A 17,665-nucleotide genomic window follows, 5' to 3' on the forward strand; every position below is an offset into this window, starting at 1 on the left:
AAGTCCCATCATCCAAAGTCCATCCCCTTTCAAACTGCAGCAGGATGTAGAGTGGATCATGGGGGCTCTGTGTGCCAAGTGTGGTCTTGATTGGTCATTAGAAGAGGGTTGCAGCAATCTTCGGAAGGGAGTGGAGGTACTTGAAGTCCCATCATCCATGGTCTGTCCTCCTCCAAACTGCACCAGGATGTAGAGTGGGTCATTGGAGCTCCATGTGCCAAGTGTAGTCTTGATTAGTCATTGGCGAGGGTCTCAGTGGTCTCAGGAAGTGAGCAAAGGTACTGCAAGTCCCATCATCCATCTCCAAAGTTTTCCAAACAACACCAGGACGTAATGTGGGTCATGAGAGGTCTATGTGCCAAGTTTGGTGTTGATCCGTCATTGGATGAGGTTTGCAGAGGTCTCAGAATGTGAGTGAAGGTACTGGAAGTTCCATCATCCATGGTCCACCTTCCTCCAAAACTGCAGCAGGATGTAGAGTGGGTCATGGGGGCTCTGTGTGCCAACTTTGGTCTTGATTGGTCATTAGATGAGTTTTGCAGCAGTCTTGGGTAGTGTAGGTACTTGAAGTCCCATCATCCATGGTCTGTCGTCCTCCAAAGTGCTCCAGGATGTAGAGTGGGTCATTGAAGCTCCATGTGGCAAGTTTAGTCTTGATGAGTCATTGGCAAGGGTCTCAGTGGTCTCAGGAAGTGAGTGAAGTGACTGCAAGTCCCATCATCCATTGTTAAATTCTTCCAAACCGCACCAGGATGTAGAGTGGGTCATGTTGGGTCTCTGTGTAAATTGTGGTCCTGATCCATCATCGTTGGCAGTTGTAATGGTCTTAGGAAGGGAGTGCAGGTATTGCAAGTCCCATCGTCCATGGTGCATCCTCCTTCAAACTGCACCTGGATGTAGAGTGCGTCATGGAGACTCAGTGTGCCAAGTTTGGTATTTATTGGTAATTGGATGAGGGTTGCAGTGGTCTGAAGAATTCTGCAATGGTACTGCAAGTCCCATAATCCACGGTCCATCCCTGGCCAAACCACACCAGGACGTAAAGTGGGTCATGAGAGGTCTATGCGCGAAGTTTGGTCCTCATCAGTCATTGGATAAGGTTAACAGCGGTCTCAGAAAGTGAGTGGTGGTACTGCAAGTCCCATCATCCATGGTTCATACTCCCCCAAACTGCAGTAGGATGTAGAGTGGGTGATGGGGGCTCTGTGTGACTATTTCGGTCTGTATTGGGAGTGTTCTGACCCAGCCCCCGGCCTTTCCTTTCCTCTCTTTGTCATCTCGGAATCTTGCATTTGAGGCTGGCCAATCAGAGACTATATGCAAATTTCCTTCTATCATGCCCCGTTTCTGCCATGAGCCCTCTTCTCCACCAGGGGCTCCTATTGAAGCTGGCCAATCAGAGACCATATGCAAATAGCACCACAGCGGCAGCCAATCCGAATGTTGGAACTTTCAGGCTGGCCAATCAAAAAGCTGCCACATATTCCTCCCTCCATCCTCCCTACGTCTGCCCTCCGTCGCATACAAACTTTGACTTTTATTATATATATAGATATAGATATAGATATAGATTAGTTGCTCTCCACCAAGGTGCTCCGAGCGACTTACAATCTAAAATAGCATTTCACAATATAAAAGCATTCAACATAAAAACCTTTAGCAGTGACTATTTGGCAAATTAGATCTGATTACTTAAATGCACAACCAAACAAGAATTCCAAAAATTCCAAGCCATTTTTAGGAGGAACCCCCAATTTCCACTCATTTCCCCATATTTTTTTGTCAGACATAGTTTGCTTTGCCGGTGGGGGGAACTGAATTTCTTTATTGATACTGTTGTTGCTTTCTGTTGTTGTTTTCCAAGATCATCTGCTGTTTGCCTATCTTGAATGCTAACTGGTTAAAATTACAGTCAGTAATCTTCTCTTCAAAACGAGAGGTTTATTTAATGTGTATGTATCATTTTCCTCCTAAAATGGGATTCAAAGTTGCTTACAGTAATTTGAGGAAGATATAGCTAAAGGTGAAAAACAATGCAATAATAAGAATGTTAAAAACATAATTAAAGACAATAAAAGCACTTAAAACATATTTAAAATGTTGCTTATCGTGAAATAAGATCCTTCTGGATGCCAGCCGTTTCAGTCCCTGAGTTTTATTGCCAGAGAGCAAACCCCAGACAACCTATTACAATGCAACCTGAGCCCTGCCACATGCACAATGGAGTAAATCAGCAGAGTTTTAGCTTTGCATATATTTTGAAACAGTGCATGTATGGGGAGCTTACAAAAATGGTTTTGCTTGGTTGTATCTAACTGCAGGGATGATTGTATAAATAAAATAACAAATGCCAACTGAAATCTTGCAAAAATAATTATGGTCATTTTGGTGTCACTGGTGTGGTCTACACTCCCTCCCAGTGATACTGCTGCATAAAACTTCTACCCAACAGAATAATAATAATAATAATAATAATAATAATAATAATAACCCACCTTATTTCCCTGAGGGGACTCAGGGCAGTTTCCAACAGAAAGATGGTAACCATTCAATGCCAAAGATGAACAATAACTAATAAACAACCAAACTAAAACCAATAAACAAAGCAATATAAGAACTTATAACAAGATATTCAAAGTTAAATAAAACGTAATCCAAATTAATCAAATTTACATCCACATAATAAGGAACTAATAAAGCTAAAATACTTTAAAATTGTTAAATAAATTTAGAGGGATGGCTTAGAGCAGGGCTTCTTAAACTTTCCACATTTGTGATCCCCTTCTGCCCAAGAAATCTTTACGTGATCTCATGTATACAGGAGCCCCTGGTGGTGCAATGGGTTAAAACCTTGTGCCAGCAGGACTGAAGACCGACAGGTCAGAGGTTCAAATCCGAGGAGAATGCAGATGAGCTCCCTCTGTCAGTTCCAGCTTCCCATGCGGGGACATGAGAGAAGCCTCCCACAAGGATAGTAAAACATAAAAAAAACATCTGGATGTCCCTTGGGCAACATCCTTGCAGACGGCCAATTCTCGCTCACTAGAAGTTACTTGCAGTTTCTCAAGTTGCTCCTGACATGAAAAAAATTATATAGGTATTTAAAATAAGTATGAAAACCAAACATTTACTGATCATAAATCAGCATTTGCCAAGATGGCTAAACAGGCTGATTTTTCTTTTTATGAAGTATAGCTGAAGCATCCTCTGTAGAGTCCACTGTAAATGCTACATGTTGTTGCTAACAAATTCATGCAACTATCTGAAAGAGCTACTAGGTGACAAAGATTTTATTGTTGCCAATTTTTTGTGGCCCCAACATTGAGTCAAACATTGGGACTGTTTGCGGTCAGGACCCCACAGTTTAAGGGTCAGTGACTGTGATTATTTATCAGTCCTCCAATTTGGCCCACATCCTAAACCCAGCAATGTTCAAGGCCTTCTCTGTGATGGGGCAGCAAGCTGACCCAGATGTTTGTGAGCTGGAACCTTCATTTATGGAACCTTCTGTATTCTCTTCCAGGCATATTCAGCACATTGGATGGGATCCCAACAATGGTTTTGATGTACGTAACCATAGTGGTTCATTGGTGTGCTTGAAAGAGGGAGAAATGAAACTGAGATGTCTGGAGGTCTGAGCTCCTGTAGTTGAGCTGAGCTTTGTGTTTGCGTGTGTGAATTACCTGTGTGCCCCAGGCCTTAGGAGATGTCAAGACAAGAAACATCTTCAATTTCAGTGTGTTGGCAGATATTTTTCCTACTTTTGCAATTAAAAACAAGCAAAGAGAAAGTGAGTTCAGTTTGTTGTTTTACAACAGCTGACAATTTTGGACAGAAATCAGAAGTATTGTCGAAGGCTTTCATGGCCGGAATCACTGGGTTGTAGGTTTTTTCGGGCTATATGGCCACGGTCTAGAGGCATTCTCTCCTGACGTTCCACCTGCATCTATGGCAAGCATCCTCAGAGGTAGTGAGGATGCTTGCCATAGATGCAGGTGAAATGTCAGGAGAGAATGCCTCCAGACCATGGCCATATAGCCCAAAAAAACCTACAGCAACCCAGAAATCAGAAGTAGCTATAGGGGTGACTCAATATCACTTGTTTTACTTGGTTAATTTCCTTATTATATGGAGTTAGGCTTGAGCTGAAACACTAGGATAAGAAAAGAATGTTCTTTATGTCTTTTTTCACCAACCCCCCAATTTCCCTTTACAACGTTCAAAGTGCATTTAAAAACTCAAACATATTTGGAATTTGTAGCAGGGAGTGAGTATGGCACCAAGGAATTGCGCAGTGAAAGAAAAACAGTGAACACAGAGAAAAAAAAAGAACTCTTTCTTATCTTCTTTTTATCTGAATCACACCCTCTCCTCACATTTTTTTTCCTCTAATGGAAATGGTGGTTAGAGGTTTTATCTGATTTGAATGGGATTAAATGGCAGTGTAGACTCATATAATCCAGTTCAAAGTAGATAATCTGGATTAAGAAACTGGATTATATAGCCGTATAGATATAGCCTGAGAGGGGATAAATCTAGTCTTCCACAGACCAGGAGCAGCCACTCTCTCCTGTGTCCATTCCAAATGTCTCTGTGAAAGTGGTGGAACCAAAGAAAAGCTGTCTTCAAAAATAGTAAAAAAAAATATGATATTAACATATGTCTATTTTTTTTAATTTTAGGTGAATAATTTAGACCCTGATTTGAAGACACTTTTCTCCCAGGCGGGCATCAGTGAGGCCCAGTTGACTGATGTGGAGACATCAAAGCTCATCTATGATTTCATTGAAGGCCAAGGAGGACTGGAGGCTGTGAAGGAAGAGATCAGGCGACAGGGTGAGCTGCCAGACTTGGGTGTATCTGTATCTCTAAGGTATTTTCTGTAATGCAGGGGTTATATCGTATTTTTTCTGCATTACAAGAGTGGCACATTTTCTAACATTTTTTAAAAAAATTGCATATTCCAACTTTTTTTAAAAAAAATGACACTTTTTTGAAATATTTCTTTAATCATTAAAAACCAATTGTTTTTCTTATAAAAATATGTACTTGCAAAACCCACAAGGCTTTAAAAAAATCATGTTCCAATATTAAAAAAATAGTTCAGAATTTTTTGAGAGGGGTGTTTCAGTGTGCCAAACACCTTTCTTGGTGAGGATATTGAAATGAATACATGTATACTGTTAAGTGCAGTGCTACTGCCAAACTTTTAACTTTGGTATTATTGATATCATTGGTAATATTGGTATTATTGATAAGAAAAGAAGGGTCTTTATCTCTTCTTTCACCAACCCCCCAGTCAGTGTGTGCAGTCAGTGTGTGCAGTAAAGCCAACTTTATATCTTAATCCCTACCTACTACTGCAACAATAATTAAAATGCTTTCCTATGTGGATTTTCTTTGGTTTGGGCATGGATGGACTGATACAGCCCCCGGTGGCGCAGTGGGTTAAACCCCTGTGTCGGCAAGACTGAAGACCGACAGGTCGCAGGTTTGAATCCAGGGAGAGGCAGATGAGTTCCCTCTATCAGCTCCAGCTCCTCATGCGGGGACATGAGAGAAGCCTCCCACAAGGATGATAAAAACATCAAATCATCCGGGCATCCCCTGGGCAACGTCCTTGCAGACTGCCAATTCTCTCATACCAGAAGTGACTTACAGTTTCTCAAGTTGCTCCTGACATGTTTTTTAAAAAGTGGGCCTGTGGTATTTGCTGTGGTTTGAATCCCTCCACTCCCAGACACATAAGTAGAAACTAAAATCTGTGGTTGCTCAAGTCCCATTATATAAAATGGCATTGTAAAATAGCATACCTTTTATAACAGGCAAGGTCAAGGTATGCTTTTTGGAATTTATTTGGAATATTTTCCACCCATGGGTGATGGAATCTGTGTGCAGCATCCATTAATATGGAGATCCAACTACAATAACTTGTAGAGTGGTTGCTATGCTAGTTTATTGTTGCAATGAAAACAACCAAGAGTTCAGTGGCAATTTAAAGACTCGTTGAATGTTGATGGTGTAAACTTTTGTGGAACAGCAGAGTTTGCTATATCAGAGACCTGAAGTGTTATCTTCAGTTGCTGCAGACCCTGTTATCAATAATACTGATATCAACAAGATACTGTTCCATTATCTGGGTGGAGGCCACAAGGAGGCACTAGAGAGAGAAAGATTGTCCCATTTATGGGGGTGGAGGGTGGGTTGAAGGAGGAAAACCATTCCCCCCTGCTTTCCTGTTATTTCTCCCACCTATGTCTCCATCATGGAAACAACCCTCGTTTATTATCTGGGAAAGGGAAGGGGGAATGACCAGAGAAAATGGGGAAAATGGTTTTCCTCACTCAACTCCCCTCCATAAATTGAACAATCCTTCTCTCTCTAGCTCCCTCTGGTGGCCTCCACCCGGATAATGGAACAGTACCCAATAATATTACCTAAGAAATGGTTCACTTTACAGTGTGGTTAAATCTAAGTACACATGTCTATAAACTTGAATTAAAACAATGGTTTCTTGCCCCAGTGCAGGTATTAACACAGGCATGGACACAAAGATATAGGAATGTAATTCCCAGGAGCCCTAGCCATCATAGCCAATAGTAAGCAGTGCTGGGAACTGCAATCCAACAATATCTAGAGGGCTGTTTTCTGCCCACAGAAAGGAGATGGATACATTTTCATCACCATCTACTGCAGTTCTGCGCTCTCACTTTACTTGTCCTATATATGCGAAGTTTCATATAATCACAGACTATGCTTTTTTGCATTCCAAGGTTGTTTGGCCCTATTGTTTGGAAGTATTTGTATTGGTGTTAAACATTAACAATAATTTGGTGCCACTCCTTTTGACCCCCCCCCCCCCAATTATGAGGAAAGCACTCTATATGTCAAATGAAGGGGACTCTGCCTAGCAAAAATACTTGTTGTAACTAAGACTATTAGGTGTGTAACAACCAAACTTTTTTGTTGGGTGATGCAAAAACCATTCTTGTTTCTACTAGCTTCTATGTGATTCACACAACAAAGCAGATACTATAAGATTTTATACATACACACACATATATGCAGATAGCAATTGCTCAAGGTGGCTACTGAGATTTGAACACCTGTATTTATCTCTTTTCAGGTCCGAGCCATCCTCCTCCCCCTCCCCCAAGTCGTTCTGGCCCCTTGCCCCCACCTCCAGGCCACAGCCGAAGCAGTCCTCTTCCCCCAATTCCAGGAGCCCCACCTGTCTCAAACAAGGCCCCCATCCCTCCCACACCGCAGCCCCCTCGTGGACATCCCAATCAGTGGGCACCCCCTCCACCTGCTTCTCGCAGTGGGCCCTGCCGTCCTCCCCCACCCTCCGCTGGAGCAGTCCCAGCCCCACCCCCGCCTCCCCCACCCCCTCTGCCCCCACCCCTTCCCCAAGGTCAGGGCCCAGCTCCCTGTGCCCCCCCTCCTCTTCCTTCCGGGGGATTTCCTTCTCCAGGAACTCAGCCTCCTGCCCCTTCCATGGGCCGTGGTGCATTGCTGGATCAGATACGGCAAGGAATACAACTCAACAAGGTGAGAGGTATTGGAGAAACTAGGGGCCTCGTCACATTGGGATATAATCAATTTATATCACTATGCATCCCACATGTGTTTAGGACTGAATGCATACTGTATTGAGACAGAATGCATACTCTTCCCATCACACCCAATTATTATGATTCTTACCCTTTGAAAATGCTGCACTTTGACTCATCACACCACAGAAGGCTAGCTCTTCCAAATCTGTTCAAATGCCTCCTTACTTCACTTTCCCCCCACTAATATTGCACAGTCAGTGACATAGCCTGGAAGTCTTGAACTACCGTTTTCACAAGTTTAGCAGATGAAATGCATATTGATTTTCAATCACATGCAAAAACAGTGCCTCAGAAATGTATAAAAAGCACAATTACAATCCCATTTGCAATTACTCTGTTTCTGCAACATTTTACAGACCGATTCCAACTGATTACTGTTAGAATGGGAGAAACATCATGTGATGGGGCCCATTAGAAATCATGTTCAAAGAGTTTCAGAAACAGAATACATCCCAATGCAATAAGGTCTTTAGTGAACAGGAAGTGTTTGGTATCTGTATGAGTAAGATTAGGAAAGAATTTCCCCTTCCATGCCCACCCTCAACCAGCATTCTCAAAGCTATTTTGCCTGTCTCTCAAGTCTTGGCTCATCAGAAGCTGTTCATTAAGTATGTTGTTTAGCATCGACTGCTCAAAGTGGCACAACTTCTGACAGTGATGGGAAGAGACATTGAATGGAAGAAATAATGATGTTACATTTATGTATTTCTTTCATTTAAGGGTGGCCTTAACACATTAGATGTGTATATCTCCAGGTCAGAGGTGGGGCCTCAAAGCGTGATGGACTCTGTGCTTGGGCAAAAGAAAGGAAAGATTCCTATACATGGCAAACTCACATGTCAGGAAGAACAGCAGGCTAAATAACTTATTTGCAATTGTTACCATTCTTTACAGATACCTTTTTATTTTTAAAAAAATCTGGCAAAACTGTTCAGTTCATATGAGCCTTTTTGCATTTGAAGTACTGTAACTCAGACACAAGTTGACTATTAAGTCCAGTAAAAATCAGACCTAAATCTTTGCCGATTGCTATGCTGTTACGCTAGTTTGTTCTGCAGAAGAGGACTGTGAGCAAGAATGGTTTCATTTACTCTAGTTTCCAGGGGTCTTCATCACAGTGAACCTTAAAGGCCACCCTTTATAAACCTCTCTGTCCATTTCAGACCCCCGATGTGTTGGACTCACCGCCGCCTGCTGAGAGCTCTGAAGGCCTGGTAGGGGCTCTTATGCAGGTGATGCAGAAAAGGAGCAAGGCCATCCATTCCTCAGGTAAGTTTGGGTACACAAACCACCTTCTGAGACAACCCACAAACAACTAGTTTCTCAAAAGTTCAGATTTGTTTTTTTAACTGGGGGAGGGTCCCCTTGAAGTGGGAGAATTATTTGTATAATCAATTGATTCAGTGGCACTTTGCAATGGGGTGAAATATCGAGTTTCCCCCTTGGGCTGGAACAAAGGGACCAAAACAGAGTGAAGTCATTACGGTCAGGCCTGTAGCGAGGGGGAGGGGGGGTTTAGGGGTTCAAACCCCCCCAAAATGTTTCAGATTTTTTTAAAAAACCCGGTTTACTCATGAATTTTAACTGGTTATCCAAATCCCCATGCTAAGTCTATGAGATGCAAAAAATTAAGAGTCCCTCCAGAACTGCAAGCACTAACTCAATCAAATATTTATTTATTTATTTATTTATTATTCGAACTTATATGCTGCCACTCCCCTGGGGCTCGGAGCGGCTTGCAAGAACAGGCTAAAATCGAACACAATTTAAAAACAATTTAAAACAATTTAAAAATAACAATATCAGAGATCAAAGTCCCGTTGAAACAGGTATGTCTTACATGCCCTGTGGAAAGCCGATAAGTGGAAAGCCGATAAGTCCCGCAAGGCACAGAGTATTCCAGAGTGATGGTGCCACTGCTGTAAAGGCTCTGTGTCTGGTTGCTGTTAGACGCAAGGTCTTGACACTGGGAATTTCCAATAGATCTTGGTCCTCAGAATGGAGGGATCTCTGGGGTTGGTAGAGGGTGAGGCGGTCCCTCAGGTACATCGGCCCCAGACCATGCAAGGCCTTAAATATTGACAATTTATTCTCTGAAATACTCTGCCACCTGAAGTCCGTGCCTTGCGGGACTTATCAGCTTTCCACAGGGCATGTAAGACATATCTGTTTCAACGGGACTTTGATCTCTGATATTGTTATTTTTAAATTGTTTTAAATTCTTTTTAAATTGTGTTCGATTTTAGCCTGTTCTTGCAAGCCGCTCCGAGCCCCAGGGGAGTGGCAGCATGTAAATTCGAATAATAAATAAATAAATAAATATTTGCTTGAGATAGTGCTTGCAGTTCTGGAGGGACTCTTAATTTTTTGCATCTCATAGACTTAGCATGGGGATTTGGTTAACCAGTTAAAGTTCATGAGTAAACTGGGTTTTTTAAAAAATCTGAAACATTTCAGGGGGGGGGCGGTTTGAACCCCTAAAAAAACTCCCCTCACTACAGGCCTGAAGTTGGGTGTGTGTGTGTTGAATGCTCTCATTAAGGAGGCCAGACTTGGTGGAGGTGGTTGACAGGGGCGGAGCTGCAGGCTATTGAAGGCTGCTCTGCCCCCTGCTGTGCTCTTGGCTTCAGCGTGAGCTAGGAGGCAGGTTTCAACCCCCGCCCCCCGTGAAATTTTCAACCCCCCCCCCGAAAATTTCAACCCCTCCCGAAAATTTTTTCTGGCTACGGCCCTGATTACGGTCAACCCTCCATATATGCAAGGTTAGAGGCACAGATCTTCTGTGAAAGTGAAAAACCATTAATAAGGACACTATTGTTTTTAACACCTATCTAGGAATTTCTAGGTCCATCAACATGATTCTATGGTCAACGTACACTGCAAATTGATTGAAGAATCACATTGGAAAATCTAGAGTCCTAGAGATGACATTTTAATAAGATCTGTGAATAATCAAATCTGCAAAAAGTCTTGAACAAGTGTGGAGGGATGACTATAATGTTAGTAGGTGAATATACCTGACATGCATATTGTCTTCTTTGGAAAGAGGCAGAGGATGTATTATTATGTATTATTGCTCATGGCTCCTCCCTCATAACACATCTACCTTGTTCTTTTCCCACAGATGAAGATGAAGACAATGGAGATGAAGATGAAGATGATGAATGGGAGGACTGAGTTTAGAAGGAAGCCTGGCACAAAGCCCGATCCTTCTGTCAACCTGTTGATGAAACTGCTGTGGGCTTCTAGTCTTGTGTCTTCTTGCAAGATGTGCAGATTGTTCTGGTATCCAAGAGATGTCGGGGCAACTCTGTTTTAGTATTGATAGCAAAGGACCATTATTTTCCCTTCCTCTTCTCTGGCATCACTTAGGCTTAAGCATAATTCCCATTTTCTTCCCACAGTTCTGCACCTGGATGTCTTTGACAGTTTTCGAAAGTGGGGATGTAATCCCACCTTTTTCAAATTTTGCCTTGACAATACCACTCTTAATCTGCAGTTTTTACCTTTCTAAGAGAGATATCAACTTTCACCCAACCCCCTCATCTTTCTTTCTTTTCCCACCCAACCATCTAGTAATTTCCATCATGTGGGCCCCCTTTGAGGCTAGCATGAAAGTACAAGGTTGATAGGTGAGAAGAATGTAAGAAAAACTGCTTTTGTATAAAATATCCTGTGCATTGAAATCTTAGTTGTCTAAATTCTTTGCAGAGTTTTAAAGATATACATAGATTATTTTGCATTAGCATTTTTGGAATGTATAGGGGTAGAAGGAGGCAAACAATAACTAAAGCTGTCTTTCCCAACCTTTTTTGCCCTGAAGGAATCCTTGAAAATCATTATTCAAGGATTATTTCAAGAAAAGAATGTTATATCTACAGCTTTAAAAAGGGTTTATTTCCCAATTAAATATCTCACAGAAGCCATAGCAAGTTTTTCTGGAGCCCTATGGGTGGCTATGGACCCCGCAATAAAAATTAAAGTGACCATGAAGCATAGCAGAAACATTTATTGAAGTATGTGTGGGGAACCAGATTTGACCACATCGAGTCTAGCTTAAAAAATATTGTTTCAAAAATCACACACTCACAGAGCGATATAGTCTTCTTCAAATCGCAACCTCCTCATACTCGATCCTATACCTCTTGGACCAGTTGTTTAAGGGACATAAGTGCATCTTAACGAAAGAATTTCATAAACTTTGTTCTGTCCAAGGAAAGGACATTGCTTCTACTCTAATGTCGCTGGTAAGGGAGTTCCACAGCTGAGAGGCCACCACTGAGAAGGCCCCGTCCCTTGTTCCCACCTGTGAAGAGGATGAAACTGAGGGCAGGGCCTCCCCAGAAGATCTTAATGTCTGGGCTGGTTCATAGGGAGAGTTACATTCAGACAGGTAATAATAATGATAAACTTTATTTATACCCCGCCACCATCTCCCCAATGGGGACTCGAGGCGGCTAACATGAGGCCATGCCCTAAAAACACAATACAACACAATAAAATGCAGAACATAAAAATATAACTTACATAAAAAAAAATAATACAGTAGCAAAACAAAACAATAAAGCAAATGAACACAAAATAAAAGATAAGATGGGTCAGAACCGTTTAGGTACAATTCAGGAGCACTGCACAGGAAATCCTAGCTTCACCCTGGGTATTTGGGGGCTGTGGATGAAGTTGAGGCAATATGTTAAGAGGCACAAACCACCGCTGAATATTCTTTGCCAAAGAAAATCCTTTGAAATCCCTGAAGTTGCCATCCGTCAATAGGCACCTTGAAGGCACAAACGCATACATATACATTAAGTGTTTCCAAAATCAATGACCATGGGCATTCTAACCAGATGTGTAGAAGGGAGCTCCATTTCCATCATCCTTTTCCACAAAGTGAAGATGGGATTTGTGATAAATCATTTGACTGGGCAAGAGATTTGGGAATGCAGCAATGTGACTTTTTTTGCTTTGTACAGAAAGAACTTTCATCGATATTTGCAGCCTGAATTCAACTTCATCTGTAAAGGTTGTTTTTAATGGAGCATCTACAATAAATTTACTTCTGTCTACTAATTCTTGAAACCGAATATTGATATTGCCTAACACTGATATCAAATGATGTCTCAATAATTTGTACTGACCCTGGTTGTCTATAGACATTAGGGTTGAGTTTTTTTGAAGCACAAAAGAGAGGACTGTTGTGAAAAAATATGTAATACAGTCCCAAAAGCTAGTAGGACTTCCTTGTTGCACCATAACAAGGAGGGGCAGATTTCTGAGGAAGAGAAATCTACAACCGTGTCCTCTGTGGTCACAGGCCTCTTAAACAAACTGCACTTTTTCAGATTGTGCCTGTCAATGCTCATTCTTAAGTAACATCAACCTTCTGTTGTGCTGCCATCTAAAACATTTTGATTTATTCACTTTTAAAAAGTAAATACAGGCAATGCTCAAGTTATGAACAAGATATGTTCTGCAGGTTTGCTCTTAAGTTGAACTTGTTTGTAAGTTGGAACGGGTACATTTTAAGTATAACTTCAGCTAAAAATATATATTGTTTAGCTTTAGATAGCAAAGGGAAGGGTTAACACTCCTGTAATGTTTGTTTGGTTGTCTGTGCTCCTGTTAAGAAGATTTCACCTCACTTTCTACCTCTGTGAGAATTGGATTTTGAAAAATATAGCTTTTTGTGGAAACAAGGATTGATGCTAAAGCTTCAGACTTTCTGTATATATTTCAGATTTCAAAATGTCAAAAATACGTAGTATGGTTTTACATAGGATTTGTGCTGCATTAGAACAGTAAAGACAAATATCACTTAAGTAAAATAAAAATTAAATATTAAATAACCAGAAAAATAAAATAAGGTGTAAACATTAAACTAATCTGGGAATCTGCAATTGCAACACATCCAATGAAGTGGTTTAAAACCAGTATAAAAAGATTAGGACTAAGTACGTTCCAGTCTACTTGGAATACACGAAGCTCATTCCGGAAGTGTGTTTAAGAACTGGTCCAAGAGTCTAGAAGAGCCTTGACTCCCAATGTGACCATCATCTCGCTTTCTTTGCTAGTTAACTTGTACCAAGTATTTTTATTATGCCAATTGTTTGCCTTAGATAGTTGAGCAAATGGTTTTCATGGATGCCTCTCGCTAGCATCGGGGCGAAAACTGGGGGTTTGTTGGCGATTCTGTGTAAGATTTGAGTTCGTATGCAGTGCCCCTGTTGACTTCCATGGATCTCCGAGAAAACAGGAGCCTTACGTCTCTGCAGAGGCAGATCTTTCCAGACTTTGAACTCTGGAACCATGATAACTCTTCCAGGAGTGAATTTCCCTTCCTAAGGGTGGATTTCTCTCATTTCCTGTTGCCTCACCCCTGTTCCTAACTATGAGTCATTTGTAAATCGGTTGTTTGTAACTCCGTACATTAACATATATCAAAATCTTTCAAGGAGACTTCCTTCTAGTTTTTACAGAAGACGTGTTTACTAGAAGTCTCCCTTTCCCCCTCTGTCTGTACAGAATTGGCAGGCCAGAACCTCTCCATATAAATAGTCCTAGGTGAAGACATACCTTAAGCAACAATTTATGAGAATTTCTATAATTAAGAGAATAACACACTGCTCTGCACTGCAGAGCACAGTCTGGAGGTGCAGATTAGAGGATAAAGAAAGCAGCACTGGAGACCAACCCCCTGGAGACTATCCCGCCCCATAGACCACCTCCTCTGGATCATTGGAAGCCCCAGGGCTTCCCTGCCCAGCTAGGAGATCCCCACCCATGTCATCATCACCGCCACCAATCAGCATGTACACTGGCTAAGTTCTGCCTCTTGACCAATCAAAGGCCTGGGAAATACTGGCTGGCTTTCTGGTTCTGGCCAATCAGGAGAATGGGAGGAAATTTAGAACAGTAGCAATGTTAATGCATGGAAACTCTTATGTATAAAGATGCCTGCTTTTTCCTTGTGCTTTACGCATGTACCCTTTGAACACCCGCTGTTGTACAAGTATCCCTTCTGCAGATTGAATAAAACTTCACTCTGGTGACATCCTGATTTCTGTCATGGAATATTAACAGTTAGAGGTGCTCAGTATCCATAGGTTCTTGGAAAACCTCAAGCTTTCAGCATCAGTGTCAAACTGCATTGTAGATACATCCATAGATGACAAGTCACCAGTAAAAACATTTAATGCAGAGGCTGTTCTGTGTTAAAAATATATTCTAGCAATCAGATTTAGCCCGGAAAAAGAGAAAAATGCAAGCTGATATGAAAGCAATTTACAAATATTTGAGGGACTGTGACATGTTTGAATGTGAAGGAATTATCCTTTGTACAGTATTGTGCTGCTCCTGAGATGAGGAGCCAAACCACTGGTTTCAAATTATAGGTAAGGAGATTCCAGATAAGAAGTTTGTAATAATACAGCTGTGAGACATTGGGCTCCCTTGGAAAGTGGTAAATTCTCCTTCGTTGAAAGTCTTTAAACAAGAGCCCGGTGGTTGCATGTCAATGTGATGCTTTCACTGTAGATTCCAGTGCTAGCAAGGCGATGGAGACAACTCTTGCGGCAACTTACTGTTGCAATCCAGAGCAGGGAACGAGGCCCTAAGATATCCACCACACTTGGCTGTGAAAAACAATCCTTTTTTATTGAAGAAAAATGGTTACAAAATAAAGGAAAAATGCAAGTCAAAAGCCACAGTAAAATCAGCAAACATGAATTTAAATGGACAAAGCAAAACCAAAAGCCTCACTGGGAAAATACTGGAATCTGTTAGCAATCCACTAACCGTACTTGATATCCTAGAAATCTTCCCAAACTATGACCAGGGAACCGGGAGAACTGCCAAGGTCTTCATCAATTCTGAAACGATGCCTGAACTGAGGCAATTAGCCTGGCGTATGGCAATTAAAACTCAAGAATTGGTTCCGTGAACCGCCCTTCTGTTTTGAAGCCAATGTTTTTAATTCTTGAATTCGGGAGGATCGACGCAAACTGAGTGTTTTACTTCTGTCTCCCCAAATTTGGCCCCTTCTGTTGTCATTACAGTTAACAGGTGCAGAAGGGAGGGAAAGTTCAAGGTCTCCCTCTGAAACATTCTCAGGAACACTGGTACTTTCATTTTCCAAACCTACAGCAGTTTCTTCCTCACTAATTTCAGGAGCATTGGCATCAAAAGGTACATTTCCACTAGCATCAGTAAATATACTTTCATTAGCATCAGGAGGAACAAACAGAGAATTAGGTTCAAGTTCAAACTCAGGCTGAACCCCAACACTTACAACTTTCATATTCTATATTTTTGTGTGAAGCTAATCTGGGAGAAGTCAGTAAATTTCAAAATTGTCTAACGAGATAATGGGGAAGTTGAACGGTATTGCTTCATAAGCCGTTGTGGTTGCAATTTTGTGTGTTCTCACTGAATTTAGACTTCTGAAAAAACAGCCATAGCATTTGGATGTAGATCATTAAGTAATTCTGGTGGCATAGTTCTGAGTCTTGGAGCCTTGTTTGTCTGCAAGAGCCTCCCTTGCTAGTGGTTGCTGAAAGAACATGTTTGGTTTACATAAATTATTCCTTACACAACACAGCATTCTCAGGCACTTCCTTCTTCTACTACTTTTTGGTTGAATGTAATAAATCAGTTAAGAACCTAGTCCCTGAGCTACAAAGAACCTAGCCCCTGAGGTAGGCGAATATGTTATTTTCAAAGGACTTCAACAATAATCCTGGCCAGTTCGAGGGCTTAAACTATTGCTGACCGATCAGACAAATATTCGTCATTTTAATCCTATAATTTTTTCTCTCCATTCATTGTTTCCCGCTTGACCCGCCTCCTCTCTTCCCATTGGCTGAGAGGCCAGAGCGACGCTGGCTCTCTGATTGGGCAAGGCGCAGCTGAGCTGGCCATGCCTCCCAGCCAGCGGAGGACTCCAACCAATCAGCGAAAAGCCAGCTAGGGGAGCGGGAGCAAGAACTTTGAACTTGACAGCTCTGTATTTCCTATAAAAACTGTGTTATTTTGCCTTGTGGCTCATGTCAGCTTCTGAGCAAAAGATTGCGGTTTGATATCTGTTCCAGCTGGAATGAAATAAACATCTCAGTGGCTTCTTCTTCAACTTAGTGAGATTTGGAAAAATAGGGAAAAATTTCTTTTGGGTGCTCTTGTCTCGCCAGGTGTCCAGATCCTCTTTGGTGGGTCTGGCTGGTCCTTGCCTCAGCAGGACCCCTTAAATTCAGGTTCGACATCACATGGAGGCACTCTGCCCAGGAGTTGTAAGGCAGCGGGGCCGAAGAGGTGTTGCTATGGCCCCACGCAGGTGTTACTATGGCCAGCAGTGGGCAGAATCCAAGAAGAGCATGGATGAGCTCTCTCTGTCAGCTCCAGCTCCCCATGCGGAGACATGAGAGAAGCCTCCCACAAGGATGGTAAAACATCAAAACATCTGGCCGTCCTCTGGGCAACGTCTCTGCTGACAGCCAATTCTTTCACATCAGAAGAGACTTGCAGTTTCTCAAGTCGCTTCTGACACTAAATAACAAGTGGATTACTTCAGGATGACTTTCTGAGCTGAAACTCGCTGCACTGAATGTCTTTGCTGAGGCACAGAATAAAGGTAAAGGTTTTCCCCTGACATTAAGTCCAGTCGAGTCCAACTCTGGGGGTTGGTGCTCATCTCCATTTCTAAGCCGAAGAGCCGGCGCTGTCCGTAGACACCTCCAAGATCATGTGGTCGGCATGACTACATGGAGCGCCATTACCTTTCTGCTGGAGCGGTACCTATTGATCTACTCGCATTTGCATGTTTTCGAACTGCTAGGTTGGCAGAAGCTGGGTCTGACAGCGGAAGCTCACACCGCTCCCCGAATTCGAACCTGCGACCTTTCGGTCAACAAGATCAGCAGCTCAGTGCTTTAACTCACTGCACCATCGGGGGGGGGGGTTCCTATATATATATATATATATATATAAATGGAGCCACATGACCTTGGATGTGTCTATATATATATGGAGCCCCTGGTGGCGCAGTGGATTAAAGCACT

General features: G+C 42.1%; 1 protein-coding gene across 1 annotated transcript in view; it reads left to right on the forward strand.

The window, feature by feature from the left end:
* The window catches only part of WAS (WASP actin nucleation promoting factor), a 36,705-nt gene extending 24,019 nt beyond the window's left edge, over positions 1-12,686 (forward strand). The window contains exons 8-12 of the mRNA XM_060762729.2: positions 3,524-3,566; positions 4,683-4,836; positions 7,127-7,551; positions 8,780-8,885; positions 10,741-12,686. Coding sequence (XP_060618712.2) covers positions 3,524-3,566; positions 4,683-4,836; positions 7,127-7,551; positions 8,780-8,885; positions 10,741-10,793 — 781 coding nt within the window. The 3' untranslated portion in view covers positions 10,794-12,686. The remainder of the gene's footprint in view (positions 1-3,523; positions 3,567-4,682; positions 4,837-7,126; positions 7,552-8,779; positions 8,886-10,740) is intronic.
* Positions 12,687-17,665: the final 4,979 nt, after the last annotated feature.

This window comes from Anolis sagrei, chromosome 2 (genome assembly GCF_037176765.1).
Source record: "Anolis sagrei isolate rAnoSag1 chromosome 2, rAnoSag1.mat, whole genome shotgun sequence".
NCBI lineage: Eukaryota > Metazoa > Chordata > Lepidosauria > Squamata > Dactyloidae > Anolis > Anolis sagrei.